This window comes from Microplitis demolitor, chromosome 6 (genome assembly GCF_026212275.2).
Source record: "Microplitis demolitor isolate Queensland-Clemson2020A chromosome 6, iyMicDemo2.1a, whole genome shotgun sequence".
Classification (NCBI taxonomy): Eukaryota; Metazoa; Arthropoda; class Insecta; order Hymenoptera; family Braconidae; genus Microplitis; species Microplitis demolitor.
In genome coordinates this window covers 6,663,214-6,683,500 of record NC_068550.1, presented here as the reverse complement: position 1 = coordinate 6,683,500, position 20,287 = coordinate 6,663,214, and the positions used below count along the sequence as shown (strand labels likewise).

The following is a 20,287-nucleotide window of genomic DNA, read 5'->3' as shown; positions in this document are numbered from 1 at the left end:
GAAATTGAAAAAATATTTTTAAATTTTAAATTAAATTAAAAAAGAAATTAAATCTTACGTAATATTATCTGAAAAAAAATATTTGAACTCCATACAGATGAAGAAACAAAAAAAATTCAAAATTAATCCCTTACATTTCCTTGTCCTGCTGCAATTTATTTCAGAGTAAAAATTTTTTCTCAACAAATTTATTTTTTTTTTACTTTCCCCATCTACGGATGATTCAAAACTCACCTAGGGGCAATCGATCTCCAAAAAATATATTGACCCTTCAAATGTCTAGTTTTGTGCTGTGACTCCTCTGAAATTTACTGACCCTCAATAATACCAGGGAGATATTTTATTCCCTTGTTTCCGTCTTTTCTGACGTACGGAAATTCTATAGATAACAATATTCTACTACTATATATATTTTTATTGATAAAAAACCAAGATAAATATATGAGACATATCTGTTTATAAAATACAAGCAGTTGGACATTTTACATTAAAAAAAAATCATTATATTAAGATTACAAATTTTTTTACTGTAAAATGTTCAACTGCTCGTATCTTATGAACAATACATTTTAGCAATATCAGTGCAATAAACAATTTTGTAGAAGACAAAATTTCCTACAAGATTGGTACTGTGCATATTTTTCGTAAGATGAGTCGTTTTTTCACTATTATCAAAAATATATGAAAAAAGTTAAAAAATTGACTTTCGGAGCTGATACAATCGACATGGCTCGAGTTAGAGCAAAATCGTTTTATAGACTTTCAAAAAGCAACAGACACTCTACAAATAAAAACTGGTTTCAAAACCATAGCTTAAAATCCGGCTAAGTTATAGTAATTAAAAAAAAAAAGTTATTCGATTTACATGCTTTTTAAAAACGAAAAATTTTAAATGAAAAAGGAAGTACTTAAAATTAATATTAAGAGCTCAAACTTTGAGGGAATTTTTCTTTCGATGTGTACACCCTAATATCTTACGTTACAACGACATTTTAAACGTAATAATTTACAGAAAAAAAAATCCCAATATCCTTTTTCCAGAAATTATTTTATACCTAATTAAATGAGTTATATATTTGTACTTATAAAAAACTATATAGATTAAAAGATACATAAGAAATTATGAGAACAATTATTTCATTTAAAAGTACTGCTGGTAGCTCGTAGCGACCAATGAATGAGTTCCTCTTTACGCACAAACGATGATCTAATTAAATCATGATTCATTGCCAGTGAAAGCGATGTGCTGCCCGCCCGATGAAATAATAATCTTATCTACAATCGTATAAAAAAGTATAAACTTTATGATAAAACATTTATCGGCGGGAAATGGATAAAAAGTAGTACAGGTAGCGCCATCGAGCGTTGATCGTATACTTACCTGATGATCTATCAAGGTGTGGCAGTGTCAGTGAGAGTGGGGTAAATACGTTTACGAACTAAAGAATCACTTTATATATACATATACATATATGTAATGTATTAATGCATTACATTGTACAGAGCATGTAGTGCATAGAGTGGGAGGACGCGAGTACACACCATTGAATGTGTTCCAGTTAATGCAGTGAGTCTGCCGCACGCGGCAAAATGGATACTCAAGACAAAGTGCACACCTTTATAGGGCGCGTCACTTTCTTTTGTTTATTAACAGTTAATATTATAAGCTGTCAAGATTCGAGATACGGAAGTCAATATAATCAGTACAGTCGCGAAGGTGTTTATTTACCGCCAGGTAGTCCTGGCTATCAAACTTATTTTTACAAAGACAGAAGATATGGGTATCAGTCCAGCTACTTGGATCCTATATCCCGAGTTCCAACTCGTGCTCCTGAAGATCGATTCCACTTTGGAGTAAGACATTTTTAAATATTCTTACAATATAAATATAGATAAATGCATGGCTTAATTTACTTTATTATCCATCATCAGCTAACATCTATTACGTGTGTTCATATGATGGCATTTAGAAAGTAAAAGCTGTCTGTTTATAATTATGGAGCACAACAATACACATTCCGTGTTATTATTTTTAATAAGTAAACAAAAGAAATATTTTAATAATCAAGTATATCCTGGGTATTGTTGTAATTAGGATGATCAATCGAGATATCAACATTTGCCAGGGATTCTTGGTCGGTGGCGGGAAGATCTTCAGGGTAGAATGAGACCTGATTCGAAAAAACTTGAAGAGAATCGTGATATATATATCAGTACGAATTATGGTAGAGTTCAAGGTTTCAAAGTTAATTTATATGACCATCCGGAAGCACGTCATCGGCCCTGGAGTATGCCTGTTGAACGTGTCACTGCTCAAGTAAATGTATTCCTAGGAATACCTTATGCTATGCCACCAACTTCGGAGGGCAGGTTTAAACCACCTCGTACTCATAGGTTTGTTAATTGTTTTTTAAATAAACTCTGGTAGCATTGTCTTAAGGAAGTTACTTGACGAATGTCCTTCAGCGAGTTTCTTACGGTAGATTTAAATAAGACTTGAAGAAGTTGTATTTTATAAGTATACTTGCCAAAGATTTCATCAAATCTTGCTTAAGATTCTTCTTAAAGGCTTACAGAAATTTGTAGAAACAGTCTGCAGCAATTCTTAACCAATATGTCAACTATATATCAATGTTAGGTCAGAGTTGCTGCAGAATCGCTTAAAATATCGGGTTTCTTTTTCTCCGAATTACTCCAAGCTCAACACACAGTACCTCTAGCTGACTCAGTGGTCCTCATTTAAATTTAAAGTTCTACAAATTAATAATATTATCACTCGATAAAATTATATTGAATATTTAGTAAGCGCCACTGAATTTACTAGACTAATACTGAATAGACAGCTCACGAAGTAACGAAGTAAGGGTGGCCATGTCAAGGTACCAAGTAATTCTGTAGCAGGTCTGAGCTAATGCATCTTAACAGATTTACTTAACGTATCTTACGGAAGTATTTTGCCTCAGACTTGTCCAAGACTGGTGATGCAGACTTGCTGAAGACTGAAGATACAGATTTTTGTAAGACTTCCTTAAGAATGCTGCTAGGAAAATTATTAGAATCTAAACACTTGAGTGATATGACTGCAAAAGATTTTATAAATAATAAATTGGATTTTTTTTTTTAAATAGAGGTTGGCAATTATTGCAAGCGGTCGATTGGGGACCAGCTTGTCCTCAGCCGAGTAATTATACTGGTGCCACAAAAGGAATTCGTGATGTTGATGAAGATTGTTTGTACTTGAACATCTTTACCCCTTCTGTAAGACATTTAAAATAACTATTTAAAGTAAAGGTATTACTAAAATCAATTTTATTATTTTAGTTCGTAACCGGTGTTCCTAAATTATATCCCGTCATGTTTTACATTCACGGCGGTGAATTTACACACGGAGCAAGTAATCTATTTCCTGGGCACATGTTGGCTGGCTTTTATGAGGTCATAGTCGTGTCAATAAATTACCGTCTAGGTGCATTGGGTTTTCTGAGTACAGGCGATGAATACAGTCCAGGAAATTATGGAATTTTAGATCAAGAAATGGCGCTTAAGTGGGTGTATGATAACATCAAATCATTTAATGGTAATCGTGAATCAATTACACTATTCGGACCAGGTGCTGGAGCGGCGAGTGCTGGATTACTTATGGTGGCACCACGCACTGCTCATATGGTATCAAAAGTAATAGCACAATCTGGATCAGCATTAGCCGATTGGGCCTTTATCGTTGACAAATATCGCGTACAAAACACATCACGTGTCTATGCTGAATCACTTGGTTGCAATATAGTAAATAGTCAAGAACTATTCAATTGTCTCTATACCGGGCGAAGTTATCTCGATCACGGTAATTCCGAATTACAACCGCATGTTGGTATGTTTCCTTGGGCGCCAGTATTGGATAGAAATTTTACTGTACCGCCAGATAATTTATATGATGATTGGCGGGCATCAGATTGGCACTTTTTTACCGAAACGCCTGAACAAAGTATCAAAGCCAATCGATTTAGACGCGATATCGCTTACATGGCTGGCGTTACAACCCAAGAAGCCGCTTGGATGATATTCAATAATGAAACATTACGTCGAAGACAATATCGTATTGATGAAGAAATATTTAATCAAAAAATTTGGGAAATGGTTTTACGTTATAATTATACTCTCAATCCTTATGGTGCTTACGAAGCTATAAAATATATGTATACATTCTGGCCGGATCCTAAAAATGTAACATTAATACGCGACCAATTGATAAATTTACTGTCCGATTTTCATTATGTTGCGCCTTTTGATAAAATGGCTAAATTGTTGGTTGAAAAAAAAGTACCAGTTTATTTATATGTTTTAAATACAAGTGTTGAAGCACTTAATTTAGATCACTGGCGAAGAGTTCCACATGATACTGAATATTTATGGTTAACTGGTGCACCGTTTATGGATCAAGAATTTTTTCCAGATAAATGGAAAGTCTCACGTGACATGTGGACTGATAATGATAGAAATATGAGCCATTTTTTTTTGAAGGCTTACTCTAATTTTGCTAAATATGGGTATGTTGATGAATTTAATATACTGAACGTTCCCAAAGATCGAAACATTTTTCGCGCAACGAAAAAAAAATTCTACTAGATAACTAGATTTCTGAAATGTTTCGCTCATAGATGCTTCTATGCCAGCCGAAAATCTCAGACCCCCAACCTTCGAAACTAACCCTTAAGTCGCCCTTAAGGGGGGCCACTAGTGTGACCGCCTGAAAAAAAAGATGATTTTTGGGAATTTTTTTAAGGAAAATTACAGCATAGAATGTTTTAATGTTTTAAGGATATATTTGAGGATATATAATGAATATAAGATAAAATTTTTGGACCAAAAAATTAAAAATTCAGCGAGTTATTCATAATCTCTCAACGCTCCAAAAAAAAAAGTCCCCCTACAGCTGCAGTGATAGCGACCTTCAAAGTGCATGAAATTAAAAAAACCAAAAAGTTTATTAAACTAGAAGGTATTTCCCGTACCATGACCCTCAGGCTAAGAAAACAATTGAAATTTAACAAAATGGTGGAGTTTTTAAAAGCAATTCAAATTTCGCGCGAAAATTTGATGATTTTTGGCCTGCCGAAATTACATTTTTGATTCGATCGGAAAACTGAAGGTTCATGGTACGTAGAAACATATATAAAAGAAACTGCAATTCAAATCAAATCAATCGGATGATTTGTCTTCGAGTTATAACTGCAGCAATTTTGAAAAATGTATTTTCGAGAACCGATAAGCGGCTACTCTTCAAATGGCTGTAACTCAATAAACTATTTTCGATATGCACTTGAAATTGTAGTATGTAATTTTTTAAGTTATGGAGAATCGAAACTTGCAAAAAAACATAAATTAATTTTTTCAAAATTTCACACTAGTGGTCCCCCTTAAGCAGTCGAATTATATAAATTTTTTTCATTTTCGTTGCAAGAAAAACGTTTCGATCTTCAAGTCCATTACACTGATAAGTAATATTATCAAATAATTATTTATATTTTAGTAATCCAACCCCATCACAAATACTAGGATTACATTTCGAAGAGGCGCAGCAAGGCTATTTGAAGTACTTGAATATTAATACGACATTTAATAGTTCTGTTTTATATAATTATCGACAAACTGAAAGTGCATTTTGGTCACAATATTTGCCAACTGTTATTGGACGATTGGTACCAACTTATCCACCTGTTACTGAGGTATTTACAGATAATTATGTTACTATTCATGAAACATTAAGTTGTTGAAATTTTAAGTTTTAATTTACTGTCCACCTCCCTATGAGTTCATCATTTTATTAAGTTGATATAGACATGAATTTAAATTAAACATATTATCATTATTTATAGTACTGGTGGGAACCGAAACAACCCCTTCAAATAGCATTCTGGTCGATGTCAACTGCATGTCTGCTGCTGATAGTTCTTTGTGTTGTTTGTTGTATGCTATGGCGTAATGCCAAAAGGTAAGCAAAGGTAAACATAATCATATCCATGTAATTCTCTGGGTTAATATGTAAATATTAATATTGGCTCGGAAGTAATTAGAAATGCATGGTAATAACAATTCTTTTTTATTAATCATTACTAAAAATTTTAATGGGTATTTACTTGAAAAATAATTACTAACAATCTATAGACTTTCATTTATAATTGTATTTTATTAGTAAACTAAAAGCCGCACGGAAATATAAACCCCAAGGTAATTAATTATTAAGTCCTTTTTATTGCACTGATTTGTTTTTAAGTTTTCACCCTAACTGATCACTGCGCTGTAAAAAATCGGGAGTGAACTCGGAGTACTTACGGATTTTATTTAAATTCGAATTCACTCCGGGTTTAATCCGAAAATTTTTTACAGAGAGACTTCAACTATGAATGGAAAAAAAAAATTTGTATATAAATTTTAATAAATATGAATATGGGAATTTTTTGTAGTAATTATGATCTGATATTTATTATTTAAAACAGAGCATCCGATCACTACTATAGCGGGGACATCCTGATGGTACGAGACGACGAGCATTCGGAGGGAATCGAGAATATAAATCGCGCATCAAAAGACAATTTATATGAGTATCGTGATACTCCGCCGCCACAAAAAGCAAGAATACCACGACAAGTAGATCATAGTCATAAAGTTAATCAAGATCATTTGGCTCAAAATCGTAAATTCAGTTCAACGCCATCGTTACGAAGTAATTCAAATATGTCATTGAGAGATATGCGCAGTGAAGGTTTCGTTACAAGTTCACCCAACGGTCAACCAAAAATTAGTAAAGCTTCGAGTCAATCAACTTTGACTAAAGGTAAAGCTAAGACGCATATTGTGCAAGGAGTTCCTCAAACTGCAGTATAAGCAAACGACTTTTTTTTTAAATCATCGAATATAGTTTTATTTTTTTCGAACACACTTTATAAAAAAAAAAAGTCGATTGATCTCATCAAGGACATTCACTTGACATTTTTTTTCTTTGAGTGAATTAAATTTTTTTTTTCAATTTAATATTTTAAATTAACTAGAGTAATTTAATTATAATTAAATCCGTCCATTGAGATAATTATATATACATATAATATATATGTAAGTTTATGTATTAATTAATTTTAAATACTATGCCCGCCGAACAAAAATGTAATTTTTGCTCGCTACCGATGCCCGATTTTAAATTTAAAAAAAAAAAAATGTTATTTAGACGAAAAAGAAACTAAAAAATTTATATATTTATGTATTTTAAAAGTATTTTCTGTAATGTATCAAATACATTACATCGTTACCGTTTTGTATACTAGAATAAAGGATTTTAATATTATATATATTTAAGAATATATACATCAGTGTAGAACAGAGATTTTTATACGTCTAATTACTTGTAAAAAAAATAAAATATTTATAAAATAAAAATATCTATCATGGATTTGCTATCATATCAACTTTTTTGTTCGAGGATATTTTTGTTGTAGCCTAGGATCCGGCATTAAAAAAACCTATCCTCGTCTGTTAATTGAATTAAACAATGTTGTAAGAGCTTATTCCAATATAAAGAACTTAAGAATGTATTAGTTGCCAGCAAAATCCTGCTGCCGTTAACTTTGATTAATTTGTAATTAAATTTTTTTAGCTTCCGACAAAAGCAGAAGATGAACTTCGTTGGAAGATTTTCATTATTCGAGTCCCATAAATATTTACAAGGTAATTAGAAATCTAAATTTCAAGATTTCATTAGAAACGGTCCACCCTTAAGGGGAGAAAAGGGCCTGAGATATGAAAAAAGAGCATATGTGATTTTTTTTTCAGACTACCTTCTTTATTAAAATTCTTAAAGTTTGTGACATTACTCAGCATCATTTCAAGAATATTCTTCGAAATTTTCATTGAAAAATAAGCGAGTGGTAGTGGGGAGAACCGAGTCACCTTAAAAAAAAAGTTTCTATACAGTAGTTACGATAACTCATTACTGCTTCATTTGAAATTAAAAAATCAAAAAGATTTCTTTAATACATAAGTTCATCTTGGATTTAAATGAAGGAATAAACAAAATATGCATTTTTGAAATTTCAGTAAAGGTGCAATCAAAACTCTGATTTTTACCAAAAATTTCTCCTTTTGTTTAATTAAAAAGTAAGTAGTAATTTAAAGAAAAAATCCCTCGTTTAAATGCAAGATAAAATTATGTACTAAAAAAGTATTTTTGGTTTTTTGATTTTAAATGAGGCAGTCATGCGTTATCTTGATTACGGTATGGAGACTTTTTTAAGTGACTCGTCTCTCCCCATTACCACTGACTTATTTTTCAATATTTTTTTATGAAAATTTAGTAGAATATTCTTTGAATGATGCTTAATAATGTCACAAACTTTAGAAATTTTAATAAAGAAGGTACTCTGAAAAAAAAAGTCACATATGCTCTTTTTTTTATATCTCAGACCCTTTTCCCCCCTTAAGGCTGGGTCTTACCATACTAACCGAATTTTTGAATATTACTTTTCTTTTATTTTATTAATCGAATTTTATATTACAACAATTTTTATAGCTTCCGAGAAAATGGGTAAGACAAACTTCTTTTTCAATATATTTTCATCATTTAAGTGACGTAATTAGTCAAATAATTAGAAAAGTAAAATTCAAAAATTCTGTTAGTACTGCCCACCTTTAATTTCTTTCGCAAAATTTAAATGATCCAGAAGTTAACAAACAATTAAAAATTTTTTGAATTTTTTTTCAACAAATAAATTACAAAAAAATGAAAACTAAAAAAATGCACTTGTAGAAAATTTAAAAAACTATAAGTGCAATTTTTTCAAATATTTGTTTTTTATGATTTGCTGCATTAAAAAAAAATGCAAAAATTATTAGACGTCGCCTAACTTCAGTATCATAAATTTAATTCTGGTTCTTGATATTCTTTTTCTGGTTTCATTTTATTATTGTAGACCCGTTAATAGTTAAAATGCACGCGTTCAAATTTCTATGAACGACATACATTTTGGTCAAGTTTTCATAAAGTTTTTTCATGCAAATAACTGAATTTGTGCCGCGTAATTCCCCGCTCCCACGCGCATTGCGTCATACTGCGCACAACCTCCATCGTGCTCGCTAGTTATTTATATGTAAAAAAAAAAAAAATAAAAACAAACGTAAATAAATAAACACTCACCAAACCTCAAAACAGTAAAACCCGCGAGTCTCAGATCTCATGCTCAGCTCCCGTCAGTGTTAAAAAAAATCTGTTCGTAAATCAGACAGCCATTAAATTAAAATTCCAAGTGTCAGTGTAAGTGTTAATTTAATTCAAAAGTGACCAACGGTTGACATATTCGTGCTCGGTGGGTCCAGGTGGATGGACATCCAAGTGCGCCAACATAATAAATAAATCTGATGAATTAGAGGTTATAATTTGCGTCTCTTGCTTACCAGCTAATTTATCTGACTTTATTTAAATATTTATCAATATTATAGCACCCAAAGAGTTGTTAAATTATTAGTGCTTGTAATTAAAAGCAATTAATGTTTTTTTATGGACAAATAATGAAGACGGAATGCCTGCTGGCGGTAACAGTCGTTTTCGCGGTTACCCTGCGCGGATGTCCGAACGTCAACAGTTAGCTCTTTTGCTGCAAATTACCTCACAAGAAATTGTGTCACCTGGTATGTAAATATATTAAATATATCAAATTTATCAATATCTAATTACACTTTTGAATTAAGTCATTTACTTCGCACTTGACATGCAATTTATTCGAGTTTTAAATCTGACGTTAAAAAATTTTTCCCGCGTTTATTTTTTAATTATTTAATGACTATTGTTATCATTATTATTATTACTACTAATGACTATTAATTAGGAGTCTAATTAAATGATAAAAGTGTGAGGTAATTATTTATGTAATTTCTAAAATTTTTAAGAACTTTTAAAATGGAGGCGCGTACCTGGAGCCATTTTATATTTGGCGGTAAAATTTGAATTGTTTTAGTGCCGGAGGCAAGTGCGAGTCCAAGGGCTACGAAAAACAAAGGAAGTAAGTGGAAAAATGGAGATAGTGTTAACCGGAAGCCGGACTATCGAATAAAACGAATCGATAATAACTATGAACAAAATTCTGGTAAAGGTAAATTTTTTTTTTAATTTTATTTTTAATCAGTAGTTCAATATTAGGTTACTCGAAATTTAAACAAATTTCTCTTATGCATTAAATTTAATTGTTTAGATTTACTAAAATTTAATTGTTATATGTAACAAAGTTTATGAAATTTTTGAAAGTTCTTTAGTTGTTTGCATTTAAAAGTAAGTAATTAAAGTCGGTCAGAATACTATTTTTTAGAACAAATTGCCATACATGCAAATACCTAAAGAGCTTGCAGGAATTTTTAAAACTATGAAAAATAAGTTTCAAGAAATGATTTACAAAAAAAGTCCTATAATATTTTAAAATAATTCTGATAGTTTTTCTGGAAAAGTAAAAAAATATTTAAATTCACCATGAATCCAACTTTGACCTTGAGTAACTTTTGAAAAATTAAATTTATTAAAAAATAATAGATCTTTTCTGTAGAGTGATCAATTTCCAACGCAAATGTCTATTGATATGTCTGATACACCGATTTACTGATGAGTGATAAAATTCCAAAGTTTCAAAAAAATTTTCTCATCATACTTAAATGGGAAATCAAAAAATGCGATGAGTCGGTTGTTAATATTAATATTAATAAGGGTTATCAGATATTTTCGGCTGGGTTTTTTTTCGGAAACAAAATCTCTCAATACAAAACACAGACCACATTTTGATGCATTACTGTCTTATCTAGCGAAGTGCGCTTTAATTATTTGATAAGATTTTTTTGTTTAAGAGAAAAACTTAGTCAAAGTTTCCGTTTACTGTACAAGTGCAATACAGATAGTACCGTTCGTGGACTTGAGTGTCATAGAGAGAAAAGTGCGAACCCCTGTTAAGAGCTCCAACTAACAGTATTTTTTTTCATCTCGAACAATATTTTCCGTGTAATTTTTGAAAAGAAAAGTAGTCGATTTTTCTGAATCAGTCTAATATATATACCCTAATAGCCAGGGTTGCTTAGCAAAAGTTAAGTTTTCAATTTTCCGTCTAATTCCGAAAGTAAGTTTCAAGCAATTCGAATTTCAAATTGCTGAACAAATTGTCATTTAATTTGACAGCAAATATTCATCAACTTTTATAAATTTGTTTTTTTTTTTTTTTTTTTTGACTACAATGTAAAGATAAAATACTGTACAAATTGTCGAAAACGTAACCAAAAATTTTTATTTTTAACTTTTGTTTTAAATTAGTCATTAAATTCCAGCAGCAGAGTTACGGTAAATTGTATTTTCAAGTTGCTATCAACTTTCGGATAAAATGGCTAATAGGATATATAAAGCTATAGGGCAATGAACTAGAAAATCAATACTGACTAACGATTTTCCTCAACCATTCCCTAAAAACTTCACTGATCCCCAGAAAAAAAATTTTATCATTTACCTAAAATCAAATTTGAAAATTCAGTGCTTAAAAAAATTTCAAATTCCTTTCAAATCAAAAAATCCTGAACTCAAAAGCCCTAGCAGAGACAGCCCTTACTGGCTCCTTCCTCACCAACCACTGACAGATCCACTGGAACTGGACCAATGGCACCGCAGAATACATGAGAACCAGAACTGAAATATATATAATATAACTTTTGTTCCCTAGTAAATATATATATATACATGTATATATGCCCAGTTAAATCTATAGTTTCCTCACTAGGCTCCAATGGCCACCAGTATTCCTCAAACCGTCTCCGTATTTACGTCACACAATAAATAACTCTCTCATATATACAATACATACACACAAACATATACACATACATTTGTACATATAAATATACATGTTTGTATATTTATACATATAAATTTTTTTTTTTTGACGTAGATGTCACTACCACCCCAAAGGGGTTGGTTTCTTACAACAATAATAATAATTATTAATAAAATAAGTAATTAATTAATATATTTAAGTGATATAATTAATTAGTCGTGTAAATATATATATATTTTTAAATGATAAAGGTAATTTTTGTTAATAAAATTATTTTAAGGTTATTTTATTTATTTATTTACTGTTATTATTATATAATTGTTGTATTTTTAAATCGTTTATTTAAATTTTGTAAAATTATTTGAAAAAAAGGGCGTGATTATAATTTTAAAGAAATAATGTAATTTTTTAGGATCAAATTCAGAGAGTGAGAAACTGAGAATCGAAGATCGATTGATAATAAATTACGCTGAACAAATTGGAGAACGAGAAACTGAAAATTGTAAAGAATTTACTGATCAGGAAAAGCAGGACGAGCAGGAACAAGACGTTCTGAAGCAAAAGAAGCTAAGATCCGAGGAAGATACCAGACCCAGAGCTGGTGGAGAGAGTGGAGCCCCCTGTGAAATGCGTAGAACACCACCTCAAAACAAAGGTAATTTTATTTTTTTGTTTGTATAGATAATGGACTAATTGAAGGTGCAATAAAAAATTTTTAGCTGAAGTCTGGCTTAGAAAACTCGATTCAAAAAAAATCCAATGTCTAGTTGACTTTTTTTACGAAGACTTGATGACAGTTTTAGCAACTCGAGTAAATTTGCGGTCTCGAATATAAATAATTTACGTCATACTTATTTATTTATTTACTAGACAACCAGTTTATCGTTAACATATTCACACAACAATGAAATTCATAAACAAATATAAATATAAATAATAACAGTAATATCAAAATTACATAATCGCTTACAATAAAACGGAGAAGTATTAAATACAAATTCATTAAATTGAAACTCATACGTCTTCACTATGAATTCTTTGAAACTGTTCAGAATAATAATTTTTTTAACTTTTATTGTACCATTAATATTTTAAAATCAACAAAAATTATATACTCATATAATTGATTATCCCTGGTGTACCGATGACGAATAGTAATGATATCTCGCAAATGCATATTATTATAAATAATTCTTGACAGCCCTCGATTTACCAAGTGTCAAATCGATAAATAAACATAACCAATAGAATTAAAAAATTTATTTTAAACAAATGACAGTCGAATAGAATAAATTTAGTTACAATAAAAATTCATCATTTCTAAGTCAAAAATATATTAGTTCCGGATAAGTAATCACCAACATATATACTAAAACCTTCTCCAAAACATGCTGCATTTTATGGTATACGTATTATTCTGACCGGTTCAGTAGTTTTCGCAGTATAAACGAACAAAAAAACCGGCTCTCCATTTATTAGTATAGATTTCCTTAATAAGGTCCCAACAGTCAAAGCCAATAACAGGGTTCTTTAATACAAATATATAGTTTTTTGGATCAGTGACAATATTTATAAACATAGAAAATAAAAGTTACAACAATATATCATAGAGAAAATTATAATATAGAGAACTGAACTATAAAGAATGAATTATAAAAATGTATCTTTATAAAATATGATACTATTAAACATAAATCATAGAACATATAAATCAAAACTATATCATATTAATAATGAGCAACTTAAGCAGCAGTGTGATCACCACGTAAAGCAACAACAATGGACACCAGTACATCGATTGAAAGTTTTATTGAACCCAAATATATTTAAAAGAAACTAAAACTTAAAAACCAAATATTTGTTTAGATTTTAGATCTAAAATATAAAATCCAAACAGACTGAAATTTATTTTTCTTGCACTAAGAAAATAAAATAATATTGTCTAAACAAGAATTTCTTGGTTCAGGAAATCCGTTAAAAATATTTATTTTATTATTATTAATTATTAATGTCTTGAGAAAAGAAAATTAAATTTATTTTTATTATTATTTGAATTTTATATTATTATATTATGGGTATACAAAAGAATAGCTTTACTTGAATTAAATAAAAATTATTTCCATTAATTCTACAAATTCTTGAGACAAAATTATATATTGTCGAAAATTATCAAGAATATGTTCTTGTATTAAGTAAATATTCTTGATAAAAATATTTTTTATTCTCAGAGATCACAAATGATCTCATTCAATAAAACAAAAATAACATTGATTTGAATTTTAGGTAACAAATGAAACATTTGATAGTAAAGCATCCAAAATTTCAATAATAATAATAATAATAATACTAAATAATTTCTATCAAATTGATGCTGACTATATTTTTATCACTATCTCATAATTAAACTCGACATCTAGAGACATCACAGAATTAATTTATTTCGGACGATCAGAAATAAAACAAAACTTAAATTTTTCCAATTCACCAACTTAAAAATTTTTTACCCTTTAAATTTATACGTCAAATTAAATTTAAAATCCTAAAATAATTATAAATAGTATCGCGGTTATTTAAAGTCTCACAATCCAACATATAAGTGAGTATGTGGGCAAGGTAACCGGACTCATATAAAGTAGAGGCAGTTAAATATTAAGTGGGGAAATGAATTGACGAGTTTACTCACTAGTGGGGAGTCTACACTATATATATATATATAAATATATATGTATATAAATATAAAGTGTAAGATAAAGAAAGATTGTATGAGAATAAGGAAAAAGAAGATGATGTGAATAAACCGGGGACAGAAACAGGACGAGTAGAATGTGGTATTTTTATTATTATTATCATTATCATTATTATTATTATTATATTTATTATTATAATAAAAGAGTATACACATCACACACTCGAGTTAAATGTACAGAGTAAAGAGTACCGAGTTTATCTGGTAGTGGGAGAATAAGAAACCTCGGGAGCAACATCAAATTGTTTCACGTTTTAGTCAAGTCTTTGTACTCATTGTGCTCACTGTTATTATTATTATTATTATTATTTTTTTTTTTAATTAGATATATTTTTAATTATATTATAATTTTTTAAATTTATTAGTGTTGATATTTTTATTGGTAATTATTTTTAATAATTATTTTATTATTTACATTTTTTTTGTGGAAACTTAAAAAAAAAGAAATTTTTTTTTTATTGATATTTTTATTATAAGTGCGAGTTATTAATTATATTTATGAGTATTTTTATTACATTGCTGGCATTCTTTATCTAACGGGTGACCTATTTATAATTTATTTTTAATTTAAAAAAAAAATCTTTTTTTTTTTTGGTAAAAAAATAAATTTTATTAATATTGAACCTAAAAATTAAATAATAATAATAATAATAATAATTCTTATAAAATTTTATATTTTTTAGAGCTTATAATTTTTTTTTATCTGTAGACACAAAAAAATGTGATAATATTTAGTTATCAGTCAATTATAAATTACTAGCCTATATATTATTTGTTATTAAATATTGATACAGTTGAGAATTTATACATTTACAAATTATTTTTTTTTTTCAATAATAATTATAATAATTGATAAGCAGTTGATGGATTGATTGATAGGCTATTAATTTTTCACTAATTACAAAATTTTAATTTTTAAAGAATACAAGAGTCTAATTTTGTATTTTAAAAAAATGATGGCGCCATTTAATTCAGTATCTATTTTTAAATTTTAATTACAATGTGATATGTCCGAGTATATTTTCTGTTAACATAAAAAAAATAAATGTCGTTCATTATTAATTTATTTTTACCATTTTTTCAAAAGTTTTCGAATTATCTTAAAGTTATTGAATTATTTGTAACTTTTTAAATTAATCAATTCGAACCAATAAAATTTTGGTCAGCTTTCAAACATTCAATTTTCATTTAATGGAGAGCTTAGTTTTTAAAGTGACCAAAAATAATTTTTTTTGTAGATTCGTGTCTAAGATCTAGTTATCTCTGACAGAAAGTATAATTATTTGAAAAAGAACCTGTTATTCTTAACAGATCAAAAACAGCCTAAAATTTTTATAAAAGAACAAAAATAGATCAAATAGTCTAAATAGATTAAAATCAGATCAAATTTTTCGGTCCGGGTAGATCCAAAACAAATTAAAATTTTTATAGAAGTTAAATAACAGACTAAGTAGTCTAAATACAGTTCAGTTAGACTAAAATCAGATCAAATTTTTCGACCCGGTGCATTCAATTGCGAACAAGCTATTATCAGTTTGTTTAGTCTCTGATTAATTTTAAGCTCTTCGAGCTTTGAACCCTTTAATTTTATAAAACAAATAAAAGTTATGCAAATCGCAAATTTTTATTAAATGAAATTCATCAATAATTAAATAATAATATTAATAATAACTATTATTATTATTATTTTTAGTGGACAGATCGGGAACCGGACAATCCGGAAGCTCGCCACGTGTAACACTGCGCATAAACAACGTGCGTAGCGGAGCTAGGGATGAAAAAAAAGGCAGCAGTACTCGTCCGAGCTTTATAAACGCTTCGACAAGTCCGATGGATACCACCTCCAGTCCCAGTACCACCACTACTGCTCCCAGTAATTGCTCCAATAACACGAATCCTACAAACTCCAACCCCATAAACTCGAATGCCAGTTCAAACTCAAATCTCAATTCCAATTCCAACTCCAATATCAACTCCAGTTCTAATTTAAATCCTAATCCCAATTCAAATCCCAACACCAACACCAGCAACAAGTTAACGTCTTCCTCAGCTGCCTCGGCATCGTCAACTACCACGACCACAACTAGCTCTGCTGGTGCCATTTCATCAGCGAGCTCGTCATCAGCAACACCAGCAAATGTCTCTCCAGATACCACTGACGTCTATGAGTTCAAAAGCTCCAAAGAACCGACTCCTGTTCGCGGCTCCAGTTCTTCACCTAATCCTCCTGGGGACAAAGATAAAATAAATAATAATAATAACAACAATAATAGTAATAATAATAATAATAATAGCAGCAGCAGTAGTAGTGGTAGTTCTACTGCTACTTCTACGACCACGACCACCACCAACACTACTGCTAATAATAATAGTAGCACTAATAATAATAACAGTAGTAATAGTGCAATCCCGTCGTCAAATATTTCTGGAAGCGCAACTGGAGCATCAGCTACTGATTCAAGTGGATCCACTGGTGCTGCTGAATTAATTACGACAGGTTCCCCATCTTCGAAACGAAGTTATGAAGACACTGATGACCAGGATGAAGAAATAAAACGCAAAAAGCGCAAAGAAGTTGATCCTAAAGAAGGAAATAAAAGTACTCCGGGTAGACAGGGTACTGGACGTGTTGCTGGTGATAAGGTATTTTTTTTTTTTTTTTTTTTTTTTTTTTTTTTTTTTTTTTTTTTTTTTTTTTAAATGCTTGTAGTTGGGTAAAAAAATAATAATTTGATTTGGAGTTTTTAAATTATATAGAGTTTGGCATGAAAGTTTTGAAGAAAAAAAAAAAAAAAAAAAAAAAAATATGCATTGTAGATGAAGATTTAAATTTTCTGAATAATTTTTCAGTGACAGTTTTTGAGTTGCGGATTTTTTAAAATAAAATAAAAAATTTGGGAAAATAGAACGCAGATAAATTTTGAAAATTTAGGGATTGGAGTAAAAAAAAATGATAAAATGGGGAGAAAAAATTATAGAGCAAGTGCTAAATAGTATTTTGAGAGTTGAAAGACCTAGCCGGGATAATTTGGTCAGGTTTTATATAATTTTATTGTCGGGGTATTTTTGAATTTATTTTTTTAATACGATATCAAAAATTATCATTTTAAAAATAAATTTATTATTATTTTGAAACATTTACCAGTGAAATTGTAATTTTGATTATTTTTATAAACTAATAAATAAAAAAAACTATTTTATTTAAATCTAGGAAGTATAAATGTTAGATAGTAGTAAAATAGACACGTTGCATGATTATTGTAATTTATTTTTTAGTTTGACAAGGTGAGCACAAGCGTAACCGCGTCATTTGTTGAACAGTGTGTAAAAACAGGCAAGCAGACTTCCTCAGCAACATCATCAGCGTCAGCATCTGCGTCCGCTAACAAGAATCAAAACTCTGGGTCAGCATCCTCAGCAGCAGCGACCGCCGGTGATCGTAAAAGTCCAAGTTCGACGGCCGCTAGCAGTCCGAAGCCTGCCGGTAACTCTGCCAGTAGCAAAGCTGGAGATTCCGACGGTGACGAAGACCGGGGTAAGGGTTCAGAAGGCGCTGCGCCCAAAGTCCCTCCTTTGAAGATCGTGATACCCCAGAGTACCGCCGAGCAGGAACAGGGAGCGCGTAATGGTAAAAATACTTCGACTCGCGGTCATCAGCTGCCGTATGTCGTTCCCAGTTCAAACAGCAGCGACTCCAATGACAAAGATTCCGCTGCTGCTGGTGGTCCTGCAGGAGGGACTACCAGTCCCACAGAAGCTGTCAAGACTGAGGACAAAAAAGATTTCGCGGGTGCCATTCACAATGAGGAGAGATCGACTCACCATCAAAGAGTTCTGAGAAGTTCCCACAGGTACAAAATCTCAATTTTTATTCTTTTAAGTCAACAATTTATTTTTTTTACCCTCCGATAATTTTACAGAAGCGGAAACGGGAACGGAACATCTAAGGATTCAACCCAGTATTCAAACTCGTCCCCTCTGGCAACCGATCGTTCAAACAATTCATCACCCCAAGCGCGTCACACTTCTCCCACCCCCGAAACAAACACGGAAACGAAACCCGTGATTACTGAAATCGCATCCTCTAACCCAAAGTCATCATCGACGAACAGGGAAGCCGATAAGCCAGACAAAAGCGACGTCAAAATAAAAGACGAACCTACGGAATCAACTTCAGCATCATCGACTACCACTCCCGCAGCCCCGACTCCCACAGCGACAGAACTGCATCCTCGTAAACGCAAAATGAAGCCCAAAGAAACTGCCGCCGCAGCTTCGACGGCCGAATCCTCAGAAGCCAACAACACTGGCACTGAAGTTCATCCTCACGATCAGCCGATAACGAATTGCTACCAACTGTTTCTGAGTATACGTAAACAAATTGAAAGACGGCGCAAAGGTTTGTTCCCAGTACAGCCGAAACCTCCTCAGGGATTCAAGGACTACCTGATGAACCGGTGCACTTATGTCCTGGCTGGCAACGCCAGCAAAGAGCCGAATGTCAAGCCTCCCATCGCCCTCTCAGAACCCATGAAAACGCTTTTCTCAAAGCAGGAGAGTGAGCGGTACCGTCTTCGCATGCAACATGTCGTCGAAAAAGAAAAGTTAGTCCTGTCAGTAGAGCAGGAAATTTTAAGAGTTCACGGACGTGCCGCCAGGGCGCTTGCTAACCAGGAATTACCTTTTTCTGCATGCACTATTCTGAAAGATGAAGAAGTCTATAATGTTATTACTCCAGAGCAGGAAGAAAAAGATCGTAATTTAAGGAGTAGATACAACGGAAGATTATTTCTGAGCTGGCTTCAGGATGTTGATGATAAGTGGGAAAAAATCAAGGTACGTTTTTATTATTTATGAGGTTGGTTCTTATTACAGTCAAGTTGTGTTATGAGTCCATTAAAGTTCTCCTATAATCTAATGTTGTCTTCCAAAATGTTTTCTTGACTCAAGATAACTTTTTCTGTGTACATTCACACGCTTGGAACATAGAAGAAGTGTGACAGCGGTCGACTGTTTAGCAAAAGTGGATACGGGAATTCTTAGAATTATATTTCCCTACATCCCTGTAAACTGGTTCGTAACGCAACTAGACTGTAAAATCAACCCTGATAGCCAAGTTGGCCGCAAAAGTTGGCATTTAAGTTGTTCAGAAACTTGGCGACAGGTTACGGCAGTAGATTCTGAACAACTTGTGGTCAACAGTTACACAAGCTGAAAATTGTCGTCAAGTTGGTTGCAACTCATGTACATCAACTTTCTGATCAAAAACTCTAGCTATCAGAGAAATAAAGCCCGTCGATTTTTAATTTGAATTAATTGTTTATAGGAATCCATGTTACTGAGACACCATAACGAGGCTGAATCATTACACGCAGTACAAAAAATGGATTGGGAATGGAAACTAAAAGAAGTTGGTCTGTGCGAGGTTAAAGTACAGCCACAGATTGACGACATTCATGTGCCAATGGTTCATGTTTCTGATGATTTTGATCTTCTTCCCGCCTAAAATTACCCACGAAATTTATTATTAATTACAATCACCATCACACTTGATTATAATTAAAATTTAAAATTTAATTTTTCTTTAAAGTTGAAACTGTGATCGTCGACTTTTTTAGGTTACAAATTATTACTAATTTTTTGATAGCTTGTATCAAAATACTTAAATCTTGAACAATAATTGTAAAATATGAGCTGTAAA

At 31.2% G+C, this 20,287-nt stretch overlaps 2 protein-coding genes across 9 annotated transcripts in view; one reads left to right on the top strand and one right to left on the bottom strand.

Annotated features, from left to right (window-relative positions):
• Positions 1-9,552, bottom strand: part of LOC103579875 (neurogenic protein big brain) — a 22,799-nt gene extending 13,247 nt beyond the window's left edge. For 2 of the 8 annotated variants that reach the window (XM_053740051.1, XM_008561438.2), the window contains exons 1-2: positions 9,182-9,552; positions 59-379 (exon numbers count right to left, since the gene is read on the bottom strand). The gene's annotated coding sequence lies outside the window, so the exon portion shown is untranslated. The remainder of the gene's footprint in view (positions 1-58; positions 380-9,181) is intronic. The other 6 variants (XM_053740050.1, XM_053740052.1, XM_053740049.1 and 3 more) reach the window with 6 other exon arrangements.
• On the top strand, positions 550-20,287 carry LOC103579879 (ankyrin repeat domain-containing protein 12). Its single transcript, XM_053740030.1, has 14 exons — positions 550-1,854; positions 2,096-2,394; positions 3,129-3,258; positions 3,322-4,544; positions 5,528-5,723; positions 5,874-5,989; positions 6,495-6,880; positions 9,526-9,672; positions 9,999-10,133; positions 12,253-12,495; positions 16,280-17,229; positions 17,863-18,437; positions 18,507-19,422; positions 19,913-20,287. Exons 1-14 carry the CDS (start codon positions 1,591-1,593, stop codon positions 20,090-20,092), a joined length of 5,760 nt encoding a protein of 1,919 aa, XP_053596005.1. The 5' UTR covers positions 550-1,590; the 3' UTR covers positions 20,093-20,287.

Bases quoted from the DNA above. Each gene is read 5' to 3' on its own strand.
- LOC103579879 (XM_053740030.1), top strand. From the start codon at position 1,591: ATGGATACTCAAGACAAAGTGCACACCTTTATAGGGCGCGTCACTTTC. The intron at 12,496-16,279 runs GTAATTTTATTT...TATTATTTTTAG, and splicing joins AACACCACCTCAAAACAAAG to TGGACAGATCGGGAACCGGA. The intron at 18,438-18,506 runs GTACAAAATCTC...ATAATTTTACAG, and splicing joins GTTCTGAGAAGTTCCCACAG to AAGCGGAAACGGGAACGGAA.